This window comes from Nematolebias whitei, chromosome 19 (genome assembly GCF_014905685.2).
Source record: "Nematolebias whitei isolate Nwh7 chromosome 19, NemWhi1, whole genome shotgun sequence".
Classification (NCBI taxonomy): domain Eukaryota; kingdom Metazoa; phylum Chordata; class Actinopteri; order Cyprinodontiformes; family Rivulidae; genus Nematolebias; species Nematolebias whitei.
Window position 1 is genome coordinate 23,905,151 of NC_056516.1, and position 17,103 is coordinate 23,922,253.

Sequence of the window (17,103 nt, forward strand, 5' to 3'; positions counted from 1 at the left end):
AAAAAAAAGGTTAAATCATGTCATCTGGACCAGTTTCTTTAAGTGATATACGTTTTGTTCCCTCATCCAGAGGACTTCTTCAGTCTTGCCAACCAGATCTGTCCCATAGGTAGCCTTCACTGCTGTGTTTCAAGCCAACCTCCTGTTGGAATCTCAAAAGTAGGCTTTTAACACGTGCAAAGCACACCCATCCAAAACAATCAATCATCATGTACAACAATCAAATGTTTTAGATCAGATGGCCAACTTGCTATTCATTTTTTTAATGAATACACTTCATTAGAATCAGACTTTTTAAAGAGCAAGTCAGCCTTTCATTGTTTGCTCTGTATGTTTTCTGTTTAAATTTTAAGTGCACAACTGTGTTTTTGGTTTTGTTATGCTGGGAAAAAATATAAATATTTTTGAGGCATTTATTTTGTACAGTTACAGCTGTTTGTTAATAAAGGTACCTGTTTGACAACTGGGACTAAGCTTTGACTCAGATACATATTTTTGTTATTACTAGTGATGCACAATATTATCGGCATGGTATTGGCTGATATTAGCATTAAAGTTCAATATCGGACATCGGTCATTCCATTAAAATAACTTGCCGATATAAAAGGCGCTGTTTTTCCTGCAGCAGCAGCGCAACGCGATGACGTCACGTGCGCCTCCCCGATCTCATCACGGCGGAGAGGAAAATTCAAAATGTCGGCAGTGTGTAAGTTTTATTTTTCGTTGGTGAGGATGTTGGATTCCCAAGATTTATTGTCTCCAGTCTGAGATATTTTTCCGACGTAACTTTACCCGAGTTACAAGTCGTCATTTCCGACGTCATTGAGAAGCTAACAGCTGATAGCACGACTTGTTGGGTGAGTTTTACCACAGACATTTGGACGTCGTGTTAGCCCCGTTAGCACGATTAGTCTTACGGCACAAAGGATAGACAAAAACTTTAAACTTAAAAAGGCTGTCCTTCATGTACAAGAGTGCAGAGGATCCCACACTGCAGCTAGGAACCAGGAACAAGCCTCCACAAGTGGGACAGCATTGCAGGTGACTAATACTAATAAATAACATTTAACACTTTTCATTTAATAAGTTAAAGTGCTATGCATATCATATAGCTGTTACTGAATATATGTCACCAGCTCTTACAGTTGTTACACATTTTTTGTAGCAAATAAGAATAAATAAGATGGCTATATTCTGTCAAAGGAAAGAATATAAAATATCGGTATCTGCATCGGTTATCGGTCAAATAAGTTTTAACATATCGGCCAAAAATCCAGTATCGTGCATCCCTAGTTTATTATTTTATGGAAAGAAAAAATATTGCGATAGATATTGTATATCACCATTCATCTGAAAAATATCGAGATATTAATTTTGGTCCATATCGCCCAGCCCTAGTGATTTCCCCCCATTCATTTGTTAATGCATGTTTGACAAAAAATAACAACCCTACAGACAATCAGTCGTGTGCAGGAACACTTCCAGTTTGTTAAAGTTCTGACCCAAAGAAAAGCTGTAACAAAACAAAAACAAGTCTGTTCCTTTATATTCTTAATGAACATAGTAGATTGTTAGATATTTTGGGTTGTGAAAGACCAAGCATGCCCCTGATTCGGCCTCATAGCTAATTAACAATCGCAACCACTATTAATGATCCAATTGGCAAAAGATCAATCTTGTTTAAAACTCACAGATAAGACGACTCTTATTGCAAAACGCTTACATCCACAAGTGTATATTTGACACTGCTGATGCAGATACACCTGCAGGAATCTACTGCATGTTTGTTAGAGTGCAGGTTTTTACAGATAGAAAATCAATAATTGCCATCAGGAAATAAATAAATTAAAATATATATCTTAAATTAGTTACAAAGAAAGGGAAAATTGATGGAAAGAAGCAAGATGGGGGTGGAAATTATTTCAAAAGGCAGATTCTTCCAAAGCCTGAACAGATAAGGACAAGACTCGTCGACAAGATCAGATGAAAGACGATCAGATATCAGAACGCATTCAGACGAAGTCTGTTACAGTGACAAGCACATTCACAAAAACTTTTTTTTTGACGATTATATAGTAAAAATAGTAAAAGTTACCAGAGGGAAATTATTCCTTGTTATGAGGTACCATAATCTGGTTAAATTTAGTTGTCCTTTTTTAGATATTTTGGCCAAAAAGAAAAATCCACAAGTTTAAATGGATGAAAACAAAACTTAAAAATACAAATTAGAAATAAAATGTGATTCTAGTCAACCTCAAACATTAGAAATTATGGATTTTTCTTATGGATATCTTTGGGGCCCAGCATTTTTTTTCAGGTAAAGGAATGAACACTGAAAACCAAACATAAAAAAAAATAAAATAAATAAAATATCCTAATTTTTGCCTATTTGGGTGGATTGTGTGTGCATTTAGTTTTAAGAGTAAATGGAAAAGACATACCCAGTTTGCCTCCGGTGGCGCTGGGCCTGCGTGCAGCAGAGGACTCCGCAGGCTTTTTGGGAACTTTGGGAACTTTGAAGCTTGACGAAGAGCGTCCGTCCACACTGTCATCATCATCAAAACTACGATCTGTAAGGTTAAGACAAACGACAGCATCACTATCTGCAGCTGCATTTCCACAAAACTGGAGGAAATTTTCAGAAATGTAAATGAAACAGTTACTAATTATAGATTGAAACACTACAATTATTTTGTCTTGTCACACTGATGTGTATAATCTTTGATATTAAGCATAAAGAGGTAAAAACCTTAGTCCAAATAAATTAAAAAGGACAAGAAGCGAAGAACATAAAGATTCTGTAGTGACTAAATCAATATTAATTAAAAACACCACTTGTTTGGAGGTAAAAAAAAAAAAAGAAGCTGACTAAAACACAAACTCATTTCAAAAAAGACCAAAAACACACACAAGATCTCAATCAGTCCAAGCACGAAACTGATGACTGACAGAACTCTTGAGAGGTAAATCCTTTTAGTGCAAGTTAGCAGAAAACATGCAAGCTGAAAGGATAAAATTGAAACTTCATACGGGGTTGTAACAATGATATGCACAATACACATGCACGCACACACACACACACGTCGACTGTGGAGCTCAAACTGTTGGTGGAGGAATGTGCTCCAGTCATTCTGACAATCAGCCATGGAGAAATGCGCTAAAGCCACCACCCAGTACGTTGACACATACATCAACTCACCTCCATTCACAAACACACACATACAGGAGCATCCTGCAGAAATCAATCAAATGCATGTCAGGGTGTGCACACGGGCCTAATTTTTCATTATGAGGCCTATTGTGTCTGGTTCTGTAAAGTGGACACGTAAAGACGTATATGCAACATTTACACACACACACACACACCAACGCACAAAATCTATCCCTGCACTCACAGTCACAGATCCGTTGGCAGATAAGTCGCCTCATGTTCCTGCGAGGGCGAGGCGTTGGGGTTCGCCCTCTTTCCTCCAAGCCGTACCCCCAAAGCAGGCACCTCACACAAACTTCATAAGGTGGCAAAGTCTGAGCACACACTCATCACGTACATATGGCCATCCACAAAAAATAAAAATAAAAATCCACCACCACCCATACAAGTGCCGGCATTTTATTTCACTCCTCTCTACCTCCTATCCCTCCCTCTTCCCCTTCCCTACCTCTCCGCCCCTTCTCTCAGCAGGCTCACAGCCTATCAGAGCAGAGATGACATCATGGTGTTGCAGCCAGTGCGGAGGCAGGGCCTTTCAGAGCGTGATGGGAGAGAAAGGGAGACACAGACAGACACCCCAGGAATATTAACAGGGTTCTGCGTGTCACTCAGACTGGCTAACCTGAACTCATTATCGCTGACAACAGCCTCGAAATTCCTCCTCCTTTCACGCTTTAACCCATTTACCAACAACCTCATTTTTCACTTGCTACATTCACTATTTTGAAAAGAAAAACAACAACATGCATTACGTCCGTCTGCACTTTCCCCACATACAAGAACAAAGAATGAAGAAGGCAATGTTAAAGGAGAACTGACGATAGGGAGTCATGGAGGTGGAGGGTTGAACCACGCCGCCTTTGAGGATGTTTTTCTCATTACGTCTATCAATTCTGACTTGATTTACTTTTTTGTTTTATGAAATTTAGGCTAACTGAGAAAAAAAAAAAAAAAAAACTGTTTTATGATTCCTAATTGTCCCCTTATTTTTTCCAAGAGTTTTTATTTGCAGTAGCACAACCCAAAACAATACGCAAAATTTACAGATTTGTGCTAGGTCTGCAAACATTATTTGCATAACAAATAATGGCAACAAACAAACTGTGGCAATTTTAGCTAACTTTGTTAATAAAAAAAAATTAAACACAATTTTTACTCAACAGTTTTAGGTATCAAAAAGAAAGTAAAAACATCCCTCTGTCCTACAGTTTTAATGAATCAAATGCATTTTATATTGCCTATATTGACATCAACATAAGTTCTTTTCAGGCTGTACTGCCTTTTAATATGCAAACAGTAGCTAAAAGTGTTTGTAAAATGTCTAAATTAGGTCCACTGGGTGAGTTTAATAACATTTAGCAGAAAATAACTGAATAAATCCGTCATTGTTAATTTATAAACACATCTAAAGTGCAAGCGCTACATTAACAATCAGACACACAAACAGCAGCAGCAGTTTCTTTTGACCTCTTTCTGTTTTTTTTTTTTTAGAAGCGTAAGACTGGTTTTCCTAACAAAAAAAAAAAAAACAAATTCAAAGAAACTTCTTTCATCATTCTTTTGTTAACAATAAAATCCTAAAGCCCCAAGCCATTTTTTGTAGAGTGATGAGCTAAATGGATGAAAAGAAAAACAAACATGTCTGCTGCAGGTAAACCGAGCTCAAGTGAAGTCAGACTAAAGAGTTTCCTTTCACTGCCCTATTTGTGAAGTGGTTAAACATTTTTACTCACTGAAGCTTTATTTGTATGCACAAAACTATCAAAATGAGTGTGAGCCTCAATCTTTACCTTTAAAGTAATCTGTCTTTAAAACAGGACAATTACCGTTTAACTATTAATTACCTTGATAGTGATACTTTACATGTTTACACGTATTTCGAAGCATCTTCACATGCAAGTAAATTTCTGCATAAACACACAAATGCTTTTCATCCAGACCATTTCTACTGTGGTAGAAACCGTTTACTTCAATTCTGACACTTTCACTAAAGTTGTACAATCGTTTGTGCTTGTAAATCTCAGTGTCTGCCACATATATTGTTTTAATCAAAAACAAATCATGCAGATGACGCAGTCTGTATTCACTCAAATAATGTTTAGCATTGCACAATTTAATAAACACACAAGGATGTGTCTACCTAAAAACATATATACCTTAAGTCTAAAGGTTTGATGACACTCTTTTGCTCAAAATAAAGGAAAGGTTTGACAAAACCAAGTCACAAACTTTTTGTAATCACACAACACAAAGCCTCAAAGGTTCAAGTCCCAAAAACAAGTAAAAACCCTGTTTCATAATAGTCATAATAGTCATTTTCTATTTATGGGTTTCTTTGTGTCCAATTATTTCTTAAAAATAAGAATCTACTCAGCTGAATGCAATTACTAAGAATATATAGACCAAAAAAATGTATTCATTGTGTTAAGAATTATAACTTAAGATTGATTCCTAACAAAACCCATGGGGTCATTGTCAATATCTTGTCATGTATCAAGGGTTACATTAATTAGCATCACTGTTAGCACGATTAGCATCTCTTGCTTTTGTCTGGTCAGGCCCCATGGGAGTGCATGTGTGTCTGGGTGAAGGGTAAAGCAAAGACAGCAGGAAGGGAGGGGGGAGAGATAGTGAGACAGAAAGAGAGAGAATCCCTCGTGGGGAAGAGGCTGCACACATGCTGTTGCCATGGCAACATTCTCAACTCCAAATGAATAAAGTAGCAAAAGAAAAAAGTATGAAATGTGTTAACTGTTTACATTAGCTGATTCAACAGCTGGATTAAGAGCTTAACAAACTACTTGATTACTACTAGTTAATTAAATTGAGTTAATGTTCCCGTTTTCTCCTGACTGACGTGGAAGAAGTGTTGTATCTTAAATCACCACGGTAACAAAACACTTCCAAAAAAAATAAATAAATATGCCATATCAAGTAAGTCTGCAAATGTGCTTTTACAGACTTCCACCAGCTCCACCATGTACCACACACCGTTACCATGGCAACCACAGGCAGAGATTTCCTCCTCTCTGCAATTTACAAGGATCCAAAAGCAAAAATGACAATAAGTGTAACATTTTAGACCTCATAGTCCCCCCCCCCCCCAAGATTAACAAAAATACACTTCTGTAACACCAATCTGCTGAATCTGTGCCACCCAGCTCACACACACACACACAGAAGAAATGCTGGATGGATGTGGAGGAGTAAACTTCACATTTCTGTTCTGACTCTGATACCAACAGATACAAGGATACAGGAAATTCAGACTGAAACAGAAAAGCTGATCATAGATTTACAAAACACACAGTTTAGGTTTGGACCACTCGATGGCAGCACTGTGTTTTTGAAAGAGATCAAACCGATATGTCTGCATGACGATCAACATGTTTGTGTGATCTGTCTACCTCTACATGTAGAGGTAACGCAGAACAACATTTATAAAGTTAGTTTTAAAGTTTTTGCCACATAATTCATAGTTGCATAAAATTCTCATCAATACAATTTGCACTGCTTGCACGGTTCTTCCTTAAAGCCTGGTTAGTGAGTCTGATTAATGCACATTTCTAAATATGTTACTATAAACCTGCCTGCAAGCACAAATTGTTGTTTTGTGATGCAGGAAAATAAAAATCCTCTACTGAGCTTTGTTTCTCTAAAGTCTAGGCCTGTCTTGTCAGCTGAGGTATTGCACATCACATAAATCATTGTAAGTTTAACCAAAAGTTTAAAAGGACTTATTAAACAGGCAGCCCGTCCTGATCTGCTGAAAGCTGACAGAACAAGCGGTGGAACAAATTCCAACTCAAGGCCATGTGACCATGAGCAGAGTCTCGTGCAAAAGATGACACAGAGAATAGCTTGACAGCACAACACTCGTATGAGAATGACAGCAGGGAAAAATGAGGAGCTCCGTAGCAATTAGGACAAACTTAACTGTCCTGCTTCAAAAAAAAAAACATGGTTGAGTGAAACAAAGTAAATCCAACACACAAAGCTGATTCAGCATAAACAGGATTGGAGTCATGAAAAATAAAAAGTAAAACGAATTACCATACATTTGGTTAAGCAGTTTTTTGGTCCTCGAAGTGTGCAACAAGCTTTAGATTAATAATTTAAAATACAAAAAAAGTCTAGAAACACGATAGCTAAATAAACTGGTTGATGATGTTCGATAACAGGAGGAGCATCTAGCATCCAGTACTGCTCAGAGATTGATGGGGGATTTGGAGGAATGGATGAGTGACACACATTAGAAGTTTAGGACAATTTCTTTTTTTCCCTTAAACATAGACAAACTAATCTACTTCCAGCCCAGCTGAGAGAAGATGATCTCATTAAATGAAGATACACACAAAGTCCCAGTTCCAAGTCATGAAAAAGGGATGACCCATAATACATAGAGGAAAGCTTTGCTACGGCAACTAGTCTGGCCTGGAAACAGGGTCATGGCCCCCTTTGCAGAGCTGGAGATGAACTGAGGCAGAATGAGAATGTCTGCGTGTTTGTGTGTCATTCTCTGTCAACTCTTAAAGACCAAGAATGTAATGAAAGCTGCTGCTGATGGGGAGTTTACAGGGAAATGGTTATATTCAGTGCTGGTGACTGCAAACTTTTTTAATTTTTGCATTTAGATGTGAGTAAATGATGTAAAAGATACATTCAAACAACTGAACTCAGTAGTACTCAGATTTTTTTTAAAATCACAATACTTCTCATGATACTTTATTAAGTGAAAGCTCAACTTGGGGTTTTGTTTCGTGAGGCAGTTCCACAATTTGTTATGATTCAAACTACCGTATTTTCAGCCGTAAACGTCACACCGCCCTATAAGTCTCAGTCCCAATAGGTCTAATAAAGTGGAAAAATCCACAAATACGTCGCTCCACCGTATACATCGCATCTATTATGCGTCACCACTGACGCGTCGCGTTTGTTACGCGTCACCGCTGAGAACAAATTTGGGCCGGTGTTGTGCCAAAAATCGATTGGCTGCCAAATGGTGGCCACAGGAGCGTGCATGGGAGGACTTTTAACAAGAATTTAACAAGATTAACACTTAAAAACAATTATTTGTTTGCTCGAAATTTTAGTAAAGGTGTGTCTCAGTCTAACTTTTAATAAATGCACTTTGACAGTCAAATCAGCTGCATTTCAAAAATCGATATGTGAAAGTAGGAACGTGCAGCGGGACAAGTCACTGTGCATTTCTTCAAAATTTAACAAGATAAACACCTAAAAACAATTATTTGTTTGCTCAACTTTATAGTAAAATGTGTCTCAGTTGAACTTTTACTTAATAAAAGGACTTGTACAGTCAAATCAGCTACATTTTCAAAAGTGGTTGCTACCTCAGTGCTCCGGGACTGAGGGAGGAAATCAGGAAGGAGGAACGTTGTGCATTTCTTTGAAATTTAACAAGATAAGCACCTAAAACAATTATTTGCTTGCTTGACATTACAGCAAAGGTGCATCTCAGTTGAACTTTTATTTAATAAATGCACTTCAATGGTTAAATTAGCTTCATTTCGTCGAGGCGGCACAACAAAATGAAGCTGATTTGACGGTTGCTCCAAGCAGCAAGCAGAACAAAGGTGGCGGTCTATAGCAAGCCGATTGTGTCATTAATATCCACTTTTACCTATTACATGATACAACGGCTTGCCACACTACTTGAGTGCCATCTAGCGGCTGAAAATGGTAGTGTTCAATATTTTCAGTCAGAATGAATGAAAACGGTCATATCTCAACCAAAAATTGGTTTATAAATATGGGGAAAAATCCATAAATACGTCGCTTCGGGCTATAAGTTGCAGGGCATGCAAATTATGTAAAATACTGCGAATTATAGGGTGAAAAATACGGTAATAAAATTACCTTTATTTGCTTATTTGAAAAATCATAAATTTGAAAATATAAAAAGCAATTGCTTATCTAAAAACAAAGTCTAAAATATGAGTGAATCCTGGCTGAGTGCTTACTCAGAACAACCTTGTTGCTGAGGTGCAGCTCATAACATGTAATCGTGAACAAATTCAAGTCAGATTTTGGGCGACGAGGTAAAACAACACAATCCCTGTGATATTTCTCACATCCTTCTTATAAGTTTCACAAAGAAAATAGAAAACACACAAACTATTTGATCTATGCTGACTCAATGAATCCAATGCATTATGATGGAGACATTTAGGACACCCCATTTCTCTCCCCCACATGATGATGTGGCTCATCTGGGCCACAGCACCCGGGTGAAAGTACTTTGAGTTTAAGCTGATTTTAGCCTAAAACCATATGCTGACAAGCTTTTGTTTCGGTGCCAAAATCCTCAGCCAGATGAGATTAAACAGACAGACAGACACACACTTACCATTCCCATCATCACCAACTTCCATGATTAGTGCTATGGTTAAAGTCTCCCTGCTGCGTTTGTATTTGTTTTGTCCTGGTTTATAAACTCTCCCATTTGAATCTTCCTCTGCCTCCGTTTCTTGTCGTTTCAATCTCTCTCTCTGTTTCGGTCACAATGAATCAGGGAGAGGCAGTGACAGGCACAGCACTGTGACTCTGCTACCGCCTGAGATCTCTGTCAGCTTCCTCTCTCGCTCATTCCTCCCCCCTGCCTCCTTCCTTCTCTCCTCTTCACGAAGCAAATGGGAGGAATTGGCCAAAAAGCGATGTGGGACAAGGGCAAGAAGGGACGCTCTTGTGCGTCTTAACATGTGGTGCGAGTTTGTGTTCTGAACGCAGAAGTTTGAGGAGAGTAACAGCAGCTCGTACGGAAAACCTTTTTTAATCTGAGCGTCTATGATCATTTTAAAACACTGACGGACCAGAATATTATCATCATTTAACAGACAGTACACCATTTGTAATATAGAAATTTATACTAGACTGAGAAATGTCAGCAAAGAAACTATGTTCCTCGTGAGGCAGATAAACATGGAGTCCAAAACATTTTTGTCTTTTATAATCTGTTGTTACAAACTCTCGGTTTGTAAGATCGCACAGTGCCACTATCAGCACTGCATAAATATATATTTATTTTAGAGCAGGGCACATTTAAAGTTTCTGTTTGCCAACAGTCCTACTGGCAAACAGACAGGATTATGTTTTAATCCAGTATGTTTTACATTTAGCAGAGTTTAAGAGATTAGGTGAAATAGAACTTAAAAGTAATAAAACTTTTACAACTGGAAATTTAATGCTCATCTTGCTGTAAATGGTGAAAATGATAGTTGTGTTCACGCTTTACTGGGAAACACTTTTTTTTAACAAGCTCGCCATTTAGGAGAAGCACTTTATTTAAAAAAAAGTTAAATGTTTTATGTAAAAAAATAAAAAAAATAAAAAAACATTATCAAAAGTAACAAAAATAACACTATATAAATTTCAGTTATTATATACAAAATAATAAATTTAAATTAGTAGGTAAGACTTTAAACAAAACCCAAAATTAGCCAAAAAAATGCAATTGTTGCATTTCTGCACAATATTAAAAATACTGTTTTCTATAATCTAATGTCATAACCCCCTACCAAGAGTATGAAACCCCCAAAAGTTTCCAAATGCAAAAAAAGAAAAATCTGTTATAAAATTTCCTACTATAAAAATGATCAGTTAAAAAAGAACGACGCAGAGAAAGAACAATACTATGAATAAATATTGTTCTCCTTCATCTAGTCCTGTTTTGCACCATCAGCCTGTAGCTGCAGTAACCAGTGATGTCGCCCTGATGCTCCAGACCTAATTGGAAGCATCTGCTTCAAATCTTTAAACTCAGAAAACAGCGAGCATCCCAGGACTGAGAAAGAACATTTCCCTAGATCCAGGTCATTTAACTCTAATGGCCAACACGTTTCTCAATGAAGCAAAAAACCAAGAAGAAGACGACAGCAACTTGATTCATCCATGAAAAAAAATCTGTATGAATAATTTAATTATCGGTATTAATATGCTCCAACATTTTGCTCAGTTCACTGTTGTAACAGACCAAATTTTCAATTCAATTTATTTATACAGCGCCAAGTCACAACAAAAGTCGTCTCAGGGCACTGAACAGAAACGTTCATATATAAAATAAGTCGTCAGAAACGTTCATATTTAAAAAATAATAATTTAACATTATCTGACTGATTTGAGTCGCAGAACTCCCATCTTGAGCAAGCATGAAGGTGACAGTGGAAAGGAAAAACTCCCTCATGAGGAAGAAACCTTTAGCAGAACTTGACTCAGGACAAGCGATCATCTGCTTTGACCAGCTGGGTTTGGTAAGAACAGATACACAATGGCAGGTCAAGAATCACATGTTAAAATAGAAATGATATCAAATGAAAACTATTCAGTTTTAACTATTCATTCAAGAAAATGAGGTCAATTTGTCCTCCAGTAGTCTAAGCTTAAGCTAGCATGGCAAGCCGACATTAACTATAGATTTTATCAAAAAGGAAAGTCTTGAGCCCAGTCTTAAAACTGGACAATGTGTCAGCCTCACCGACAGAAACTGGAAATTGGTTCCACAAGAGAGGAGCCTGATAACTCAAAGATCTTCAAACCATTCTGCCTTTGGAAACTCTGGGGACCACAAGATAACCTGCAGTCTGAGAGCAAAGTGCTCTGTTAGGAAAATATGGAACAATAAGATCTCGAATATAAGATGGAGCTAGGTTGTTGAGAGCTTTGTAGATTAGAGGTAAGATTTTGAATTCAATTCTGAACTTGACAGGGAGCCAATGGAGAGAAGCTAAAACTGGAGCGATATGATCTCTCCCACCAACTCCAGTTAAGACTCTGGCAGCAGCATTTTGGATCAACTGAAGACTTTTTAAAGAAGTATTTGGACACCCAGTTAATAAACCATTGCAATAGTCCAGTCCAGACGTGACAAATGCATGAACCAGTTTTTCAGCATATTTTTTTAGATAAGATGTTTCTAATTTTAGTGATATTACGCAGGTGGAAGAAGGCAGTTCTAGTAACATTTTTAACATGGGGGATAAAAGACATGTCCTGATCAAAAATAACACCAAGATTTTTAACATTAGAGCTGGAGGCCAGATTAATGCCATCTAAGGAGGGAGTAAGACTGAAAAAATCATTCTTAAGATGCTCAGGTCCAAAAAATAAAACCTCAGTCTTGTCTGTGTTCAAAAGCAGAAAATTTAGGGTCATCCAGGTTTTTATGTCTTTAAGAAAAAGTTTGATACGTCCTGATGCTAAATGTCAAACTTGTATCAAAATCTGTCTCACCCAAATGAGTTTTTTTTAATACAATTTCAGGTCAGCAGGTCCATAATAGGGGATTATATGTTTTTAAAAGTGTTGCATTCTGTACAAAGAAAACTTTAAATCAATTTTCAAAACATCAAAAATCTATTTTGTTAATGCTATTCTGTACAATCTTTTACGAGTCAGTTCTTGCTGCATGTTGCTGTTAGTCCTAGCTGAGCTACCATAGTTTCCAACAATTGAAACTTGTTGCAGTAAAGCTGCTTTCACACTTTTTCATCTTTTCTTTGCCGAACCCTGAACAATGTCTGTAAATAAGTTAAAATTATAACATGATGATTTTATGACTAAGAAACAGATTTGTGTATGAATTTCAGGGATGAACATGATATCATAAGGAGCATTAAGTGTAGAACCACTAGACTGAGGAACAGTGTCTACCCTGAGGCCGTTAGACTCATGAATCTCTAACCAGGATAATCACTGTGAAAAAAATCACATTATGTTGCTGCTCATCAGTTTCATGCTGCTGTGTTGATTTGTGCTCATCTGCTCACACAGACTCATGTTCGTGCTGCTGTTCGGTGTATTGTTTTTAAGCTATTAGTGCTTAGCGTATTTTTAGTTGATGTTTTTCTTAGTTCATAACTTAGATCGTATCATCTCGTTCCATCACATGTACCACATGTGGTGCGAATGACAAATAAAGAAACTCTAACTCTCTGACTCACCGATAAAGAAAAAAGAAACTGTCTAGATGACCTGACTGAACATTGTTGGATTTTATACCTGGATTATTGAGAAAGGACTTTGGTGCAAGTTACCGATAGTTTCGCGGTGTAATTTTCAAGCGTAAGTTAGCATCTATGCTAACTGCTGGTTAGCAGCCCGTGAATATTAATTTTTATGTTAATTTGCAGTCTTTATTGAACATAAAAACATATACCGGTAGTGTTTATTTATGTAAAATAGGGCAATCATTTAAATTTTAATGTATTTGAGATGTATCCGTATTTGTGTTGTAACTAGGGCTTTAACAGACTACTCGCGTAATTTACACATTGATTCCTAGGACATCTATCGAGTTTTTTAATTTCATGTCGAGTATTCGTGGCGACGTCATTACGTCGCCGTTCCGTCATTGCGTCATGTGATCCGCACCGGGCGCAGGCTACAAAATGGATTCCTCCAAGCAGACGGATGGAGCGGAGCAGGCCCAGTTTTGACAAACAGGTAGAAATGCATCAATAGTCTGGAAATATTTCACTAAAGATGAATCTTCTGGTTCAACTACCGTAAGGAATCAGAAAATGTATCAACTTCCTGACTGTTTGGAGCTCGTTGCGAACCGGTGTTACACCATATTCTGTGACCACCGTATATTGTGACCGTAGGGGGCGGTGTCGCATGCACTGTTGCAGGTCACAGAATATGATGTAACACCGGGTCCAGTCGACCGAACCAGAACCAGCTTCCTCTGACCTTGTTTCACAAACAAAAAGCAAAAAATATTCATCTCTAAACGTATAAAAAACCCTTTAAACATATTAATCTCTAAAACTAAATCTAATGCGCACCACAGCTGGCGGTGGTGGGGTGGTCGTCCGCCCCACTGTTTTTAGTTTCGTTTTTGACGTGCCGCATGTTTCTTTCAATTTTGCAGCTTAATAATAATAATAACTAATAGTTTAGTTTTTCCTGAGACTTATTTGCAGTATGATAAATGGTAGGAGCAAAATATATGCTCCCAATGTTTTGTTGGTCTTTTTTGGTAAATAATGACCTTTTTTGCGGTTTTATTTATTTTTGTATCTTTAGATCCTATGATGTCATCAAGTACTTGAGTTTTACTCGAGTTTTATTATGTTAATGTCGAGTTGATCTTTAGTGCCCTGATGGCCGCTTGCTATTCACAGGGGGCTGAGTGATACTTCTTTTTTCATTCAGCCTTTATTTATACAGGTTAGTCTCATTGAGCCTTGAGGACTCATTTACAAGAGAAACCTGTATCTGAAGAAGTCTTTTGGATAAAAGATGAAACGGTTCAACAAAAAAGTATCTGTCCACAGGACCTGACTTTATATCCTTCACACAAAAAATAGTCTTGTTTTCAATGCATTTCTAGCAAGTAAACTAATTTAATGTCATTATTGTGTAGCTAAGATCTTATTTCTATTGTAGGATTTTCTGAACAGCAAAAAGTAATATGTTTTATTACTGTAGGAAATGAAGCTTCTAGAAAGTTCTCACATCTACAGAACAGAAGAAAAAAAAAAAACCCTAAGCAATAAGAGTAGCGTTCAAGTCTGGCTCAGTCAGAAAACCTGCACTCACACACGTACACTCACAAACTAAACCATTAATCCTGTTAGCTCTTCTTACTAGGACTCATAGCAACAAACAGACACAAACCACACGAGCATATGTTGATTTTGAAATGCACAAGCATCTCTCCACATAACAAACACCCAATGATGCTTTCTTATTTAGCACACCCGCTATCTGACAACAGTAAAACCACCCTGACAATGTGACTCAACTCGGTGGTTCTCAAGCACAAGCGTGATAAAATAAATGAGAAAAGGCACTCACCGTGACCTGGGCTAAGAGCCATGTTGCCTGAATTCAAGGCTTCATCAAAACGAGCAAATATTGACTGTAACCTGGAAATAAAAGCAGAAAAACAAGGTTATAGGAAAAACACATGATGATGAAATCACTGAAGAACAACAATCATCACTGCCCTAAAAACAAACAAGGTGATCAAAGGAAAACATCATCAGCGACAACATGTGGATCACCGGGGCTCTCGATAGGTGGGTGTGTCTGTTATGGCAGTCACATTTATCAAGCAGCATCAACATGAAAGAAAAAAGAGTCCTTTAAATATACTGCTAAGCATTAGCTACACTCACAATCTCAAGCTAGATGTGTTCCTGCGGGTGATGTGATATAAAGGTGGGACTGTCTGGAAACATTCATCCAAATGTACACAGTAAAGCTAAAATAATAACTTTATACACATTCTACAACTGTGACTGGTATAAGAAAAAAAAAAACACCGTCACATATCCAATAACGTCCCTTAATGAGTCCTTTTGTCAAGGTTAGCCGTGAGCAAACAAGAATTAGCATCCAGTCCTCTACCTGTCTTCCTCTCTGTCTTTCGGTATCTGGTTGCTGTTCCACAACCAGATAGCTAAGCAGCTCCCGATAAGTGATGATTAGCCGTGCGACTGGCTCCTTAGCCTTGCCGTGCTTTCAAGTGGTTCCCTTCCTTTCATGAGCATGTTTTTGTCTAGTTAAGAAATACCCTAGCGTTTAACCCTCGGTAGTGATTTGTTTCAGTATTTCCCAGAGGACTGATTAGTAGGTTGCTATGTTGCTCCGCAACGTTGCGTTACCCCCCATGCCAGTGACACACTCTGGTCCTCCGCTCTTTGTATCCAACATGGTGCAGTGGCTCTGATGGGTAGGGAGGGGGCGAAGAAGATGAGAGGAGGTAGGGAGGACGCAAGAGAAAGGGAGGGAGAGAGAGCCAAACGCCAGAGACCAAAGCACGCCTCAGACATGCGACAAAGCACCACCTACAGTCACAAAAATTTTGTATCCTTAGAACACCAACAGAGACAGCTCTAATGTGAAATGCAGAGATAAAGCTAAGATAAGGTTTTTGTGTGTATCTGTGTGACACATACCCATGTGGGCCAGTTTGTTCCACAGGCAGCGGATTCAGTTACCCTTTACATAACCTCCCTACCACAGTCAAACACACATGGCCGCTAGAGGGGGAGGGGCTGTGTGGCTAGCAGCAGACAGAGAACAACGCTCCTCCACCCCCTACACCCACCTCCCTTTCTTCACCCCACTTGTCTGAAATCCCTCCTTCATATTTCCCTATTCACGAGTCTAAATCTTATTCTTGGACACCTTGGCTGTCATTAACAATGAGTCGACCTGAATCCAGCGGAGAAGACATCTTTTATTTAAACAATTTTCTTTATGAGACGCAAATACAGTGATAGAAGTCCGCTTTCTAACCGAACACCTGGTTAAATTCAGGTTATAATGACTGACCTGCAGTCAGTATAAGAGGCCAAGCTCTGCTGCATCATTTGTTGTGCAGTGCCATTCATTTTGTGATATAGAACAGAATTTAAGCTGATGCACCTTTGAGCCAGCAGCTGGGGTAGCCAGTAGGCCTGTCACAATAACAAATTTTGCTGGGCGATTAATTGTCTCAGAAATTATTGCGATAAACGATAATATTGTTTGAAATTTGACAATAATTAGTAAGTGTTAAATTTACAAAGAAATGTTGGTTAATTTTTGTGTGTATTACCTTTATTTGACCACTGGATGTCAATATAAGACAGGTTGAAACCAAGGATGGATAGTGAGGGAGTAGCATGTTTCCTTAAGAAAAATGGGAGGGAGGCACCTTAACGCGACATGGGCTGTCTCTCGTTCCTTTTTTCGGTTCTCATAATGGAGGACCTTTGGTGTAGTTTGAGCTCTTTAGCATAGCATTTTTCACACAAAGCTTTCAATAAAAAAAATCAGTAAACAAGTTCTCAGTTTCTTTTTGCAGGGAAAACAACATTTTAGACAAAGGCGCGGGTTTCAACTGTGAATTTTGGAGCTTTGACAAGATGGAGTCCCCCCCC

General features: G+C 38.1%; 1 protein-coding gene across 2 annotated transcripts in view; it reads right to left on the reverse strand.

Moving 5' to 3' along the window:
- clasp2 (cytoplasmic linker associated protein 2) overlaps positions 1-17,103 on the reverse strand; it is a 64,087-nt gene that overhangs the window by 26,147 nt on the left and 20,837 nt on the right. For both annotated transcript variants that reach the window (XM_037693706.1, XM_037693705.1), the window contains exons 7-8: positions 15,029-15,099; positions 2,442-2,570 (exon numbers count right to left, since the gene is read on the reverse strand). In XM_037693706.1, coding sequence (XP_037549634.1) covers positions 2,442-2,570; positions 15,029-15,099 — 200 coding nt within the window. The remainder of the gene's footprint in view (positions 1-2,441; positions 2,571-15,028; positions 15,100-17,103) is intronic.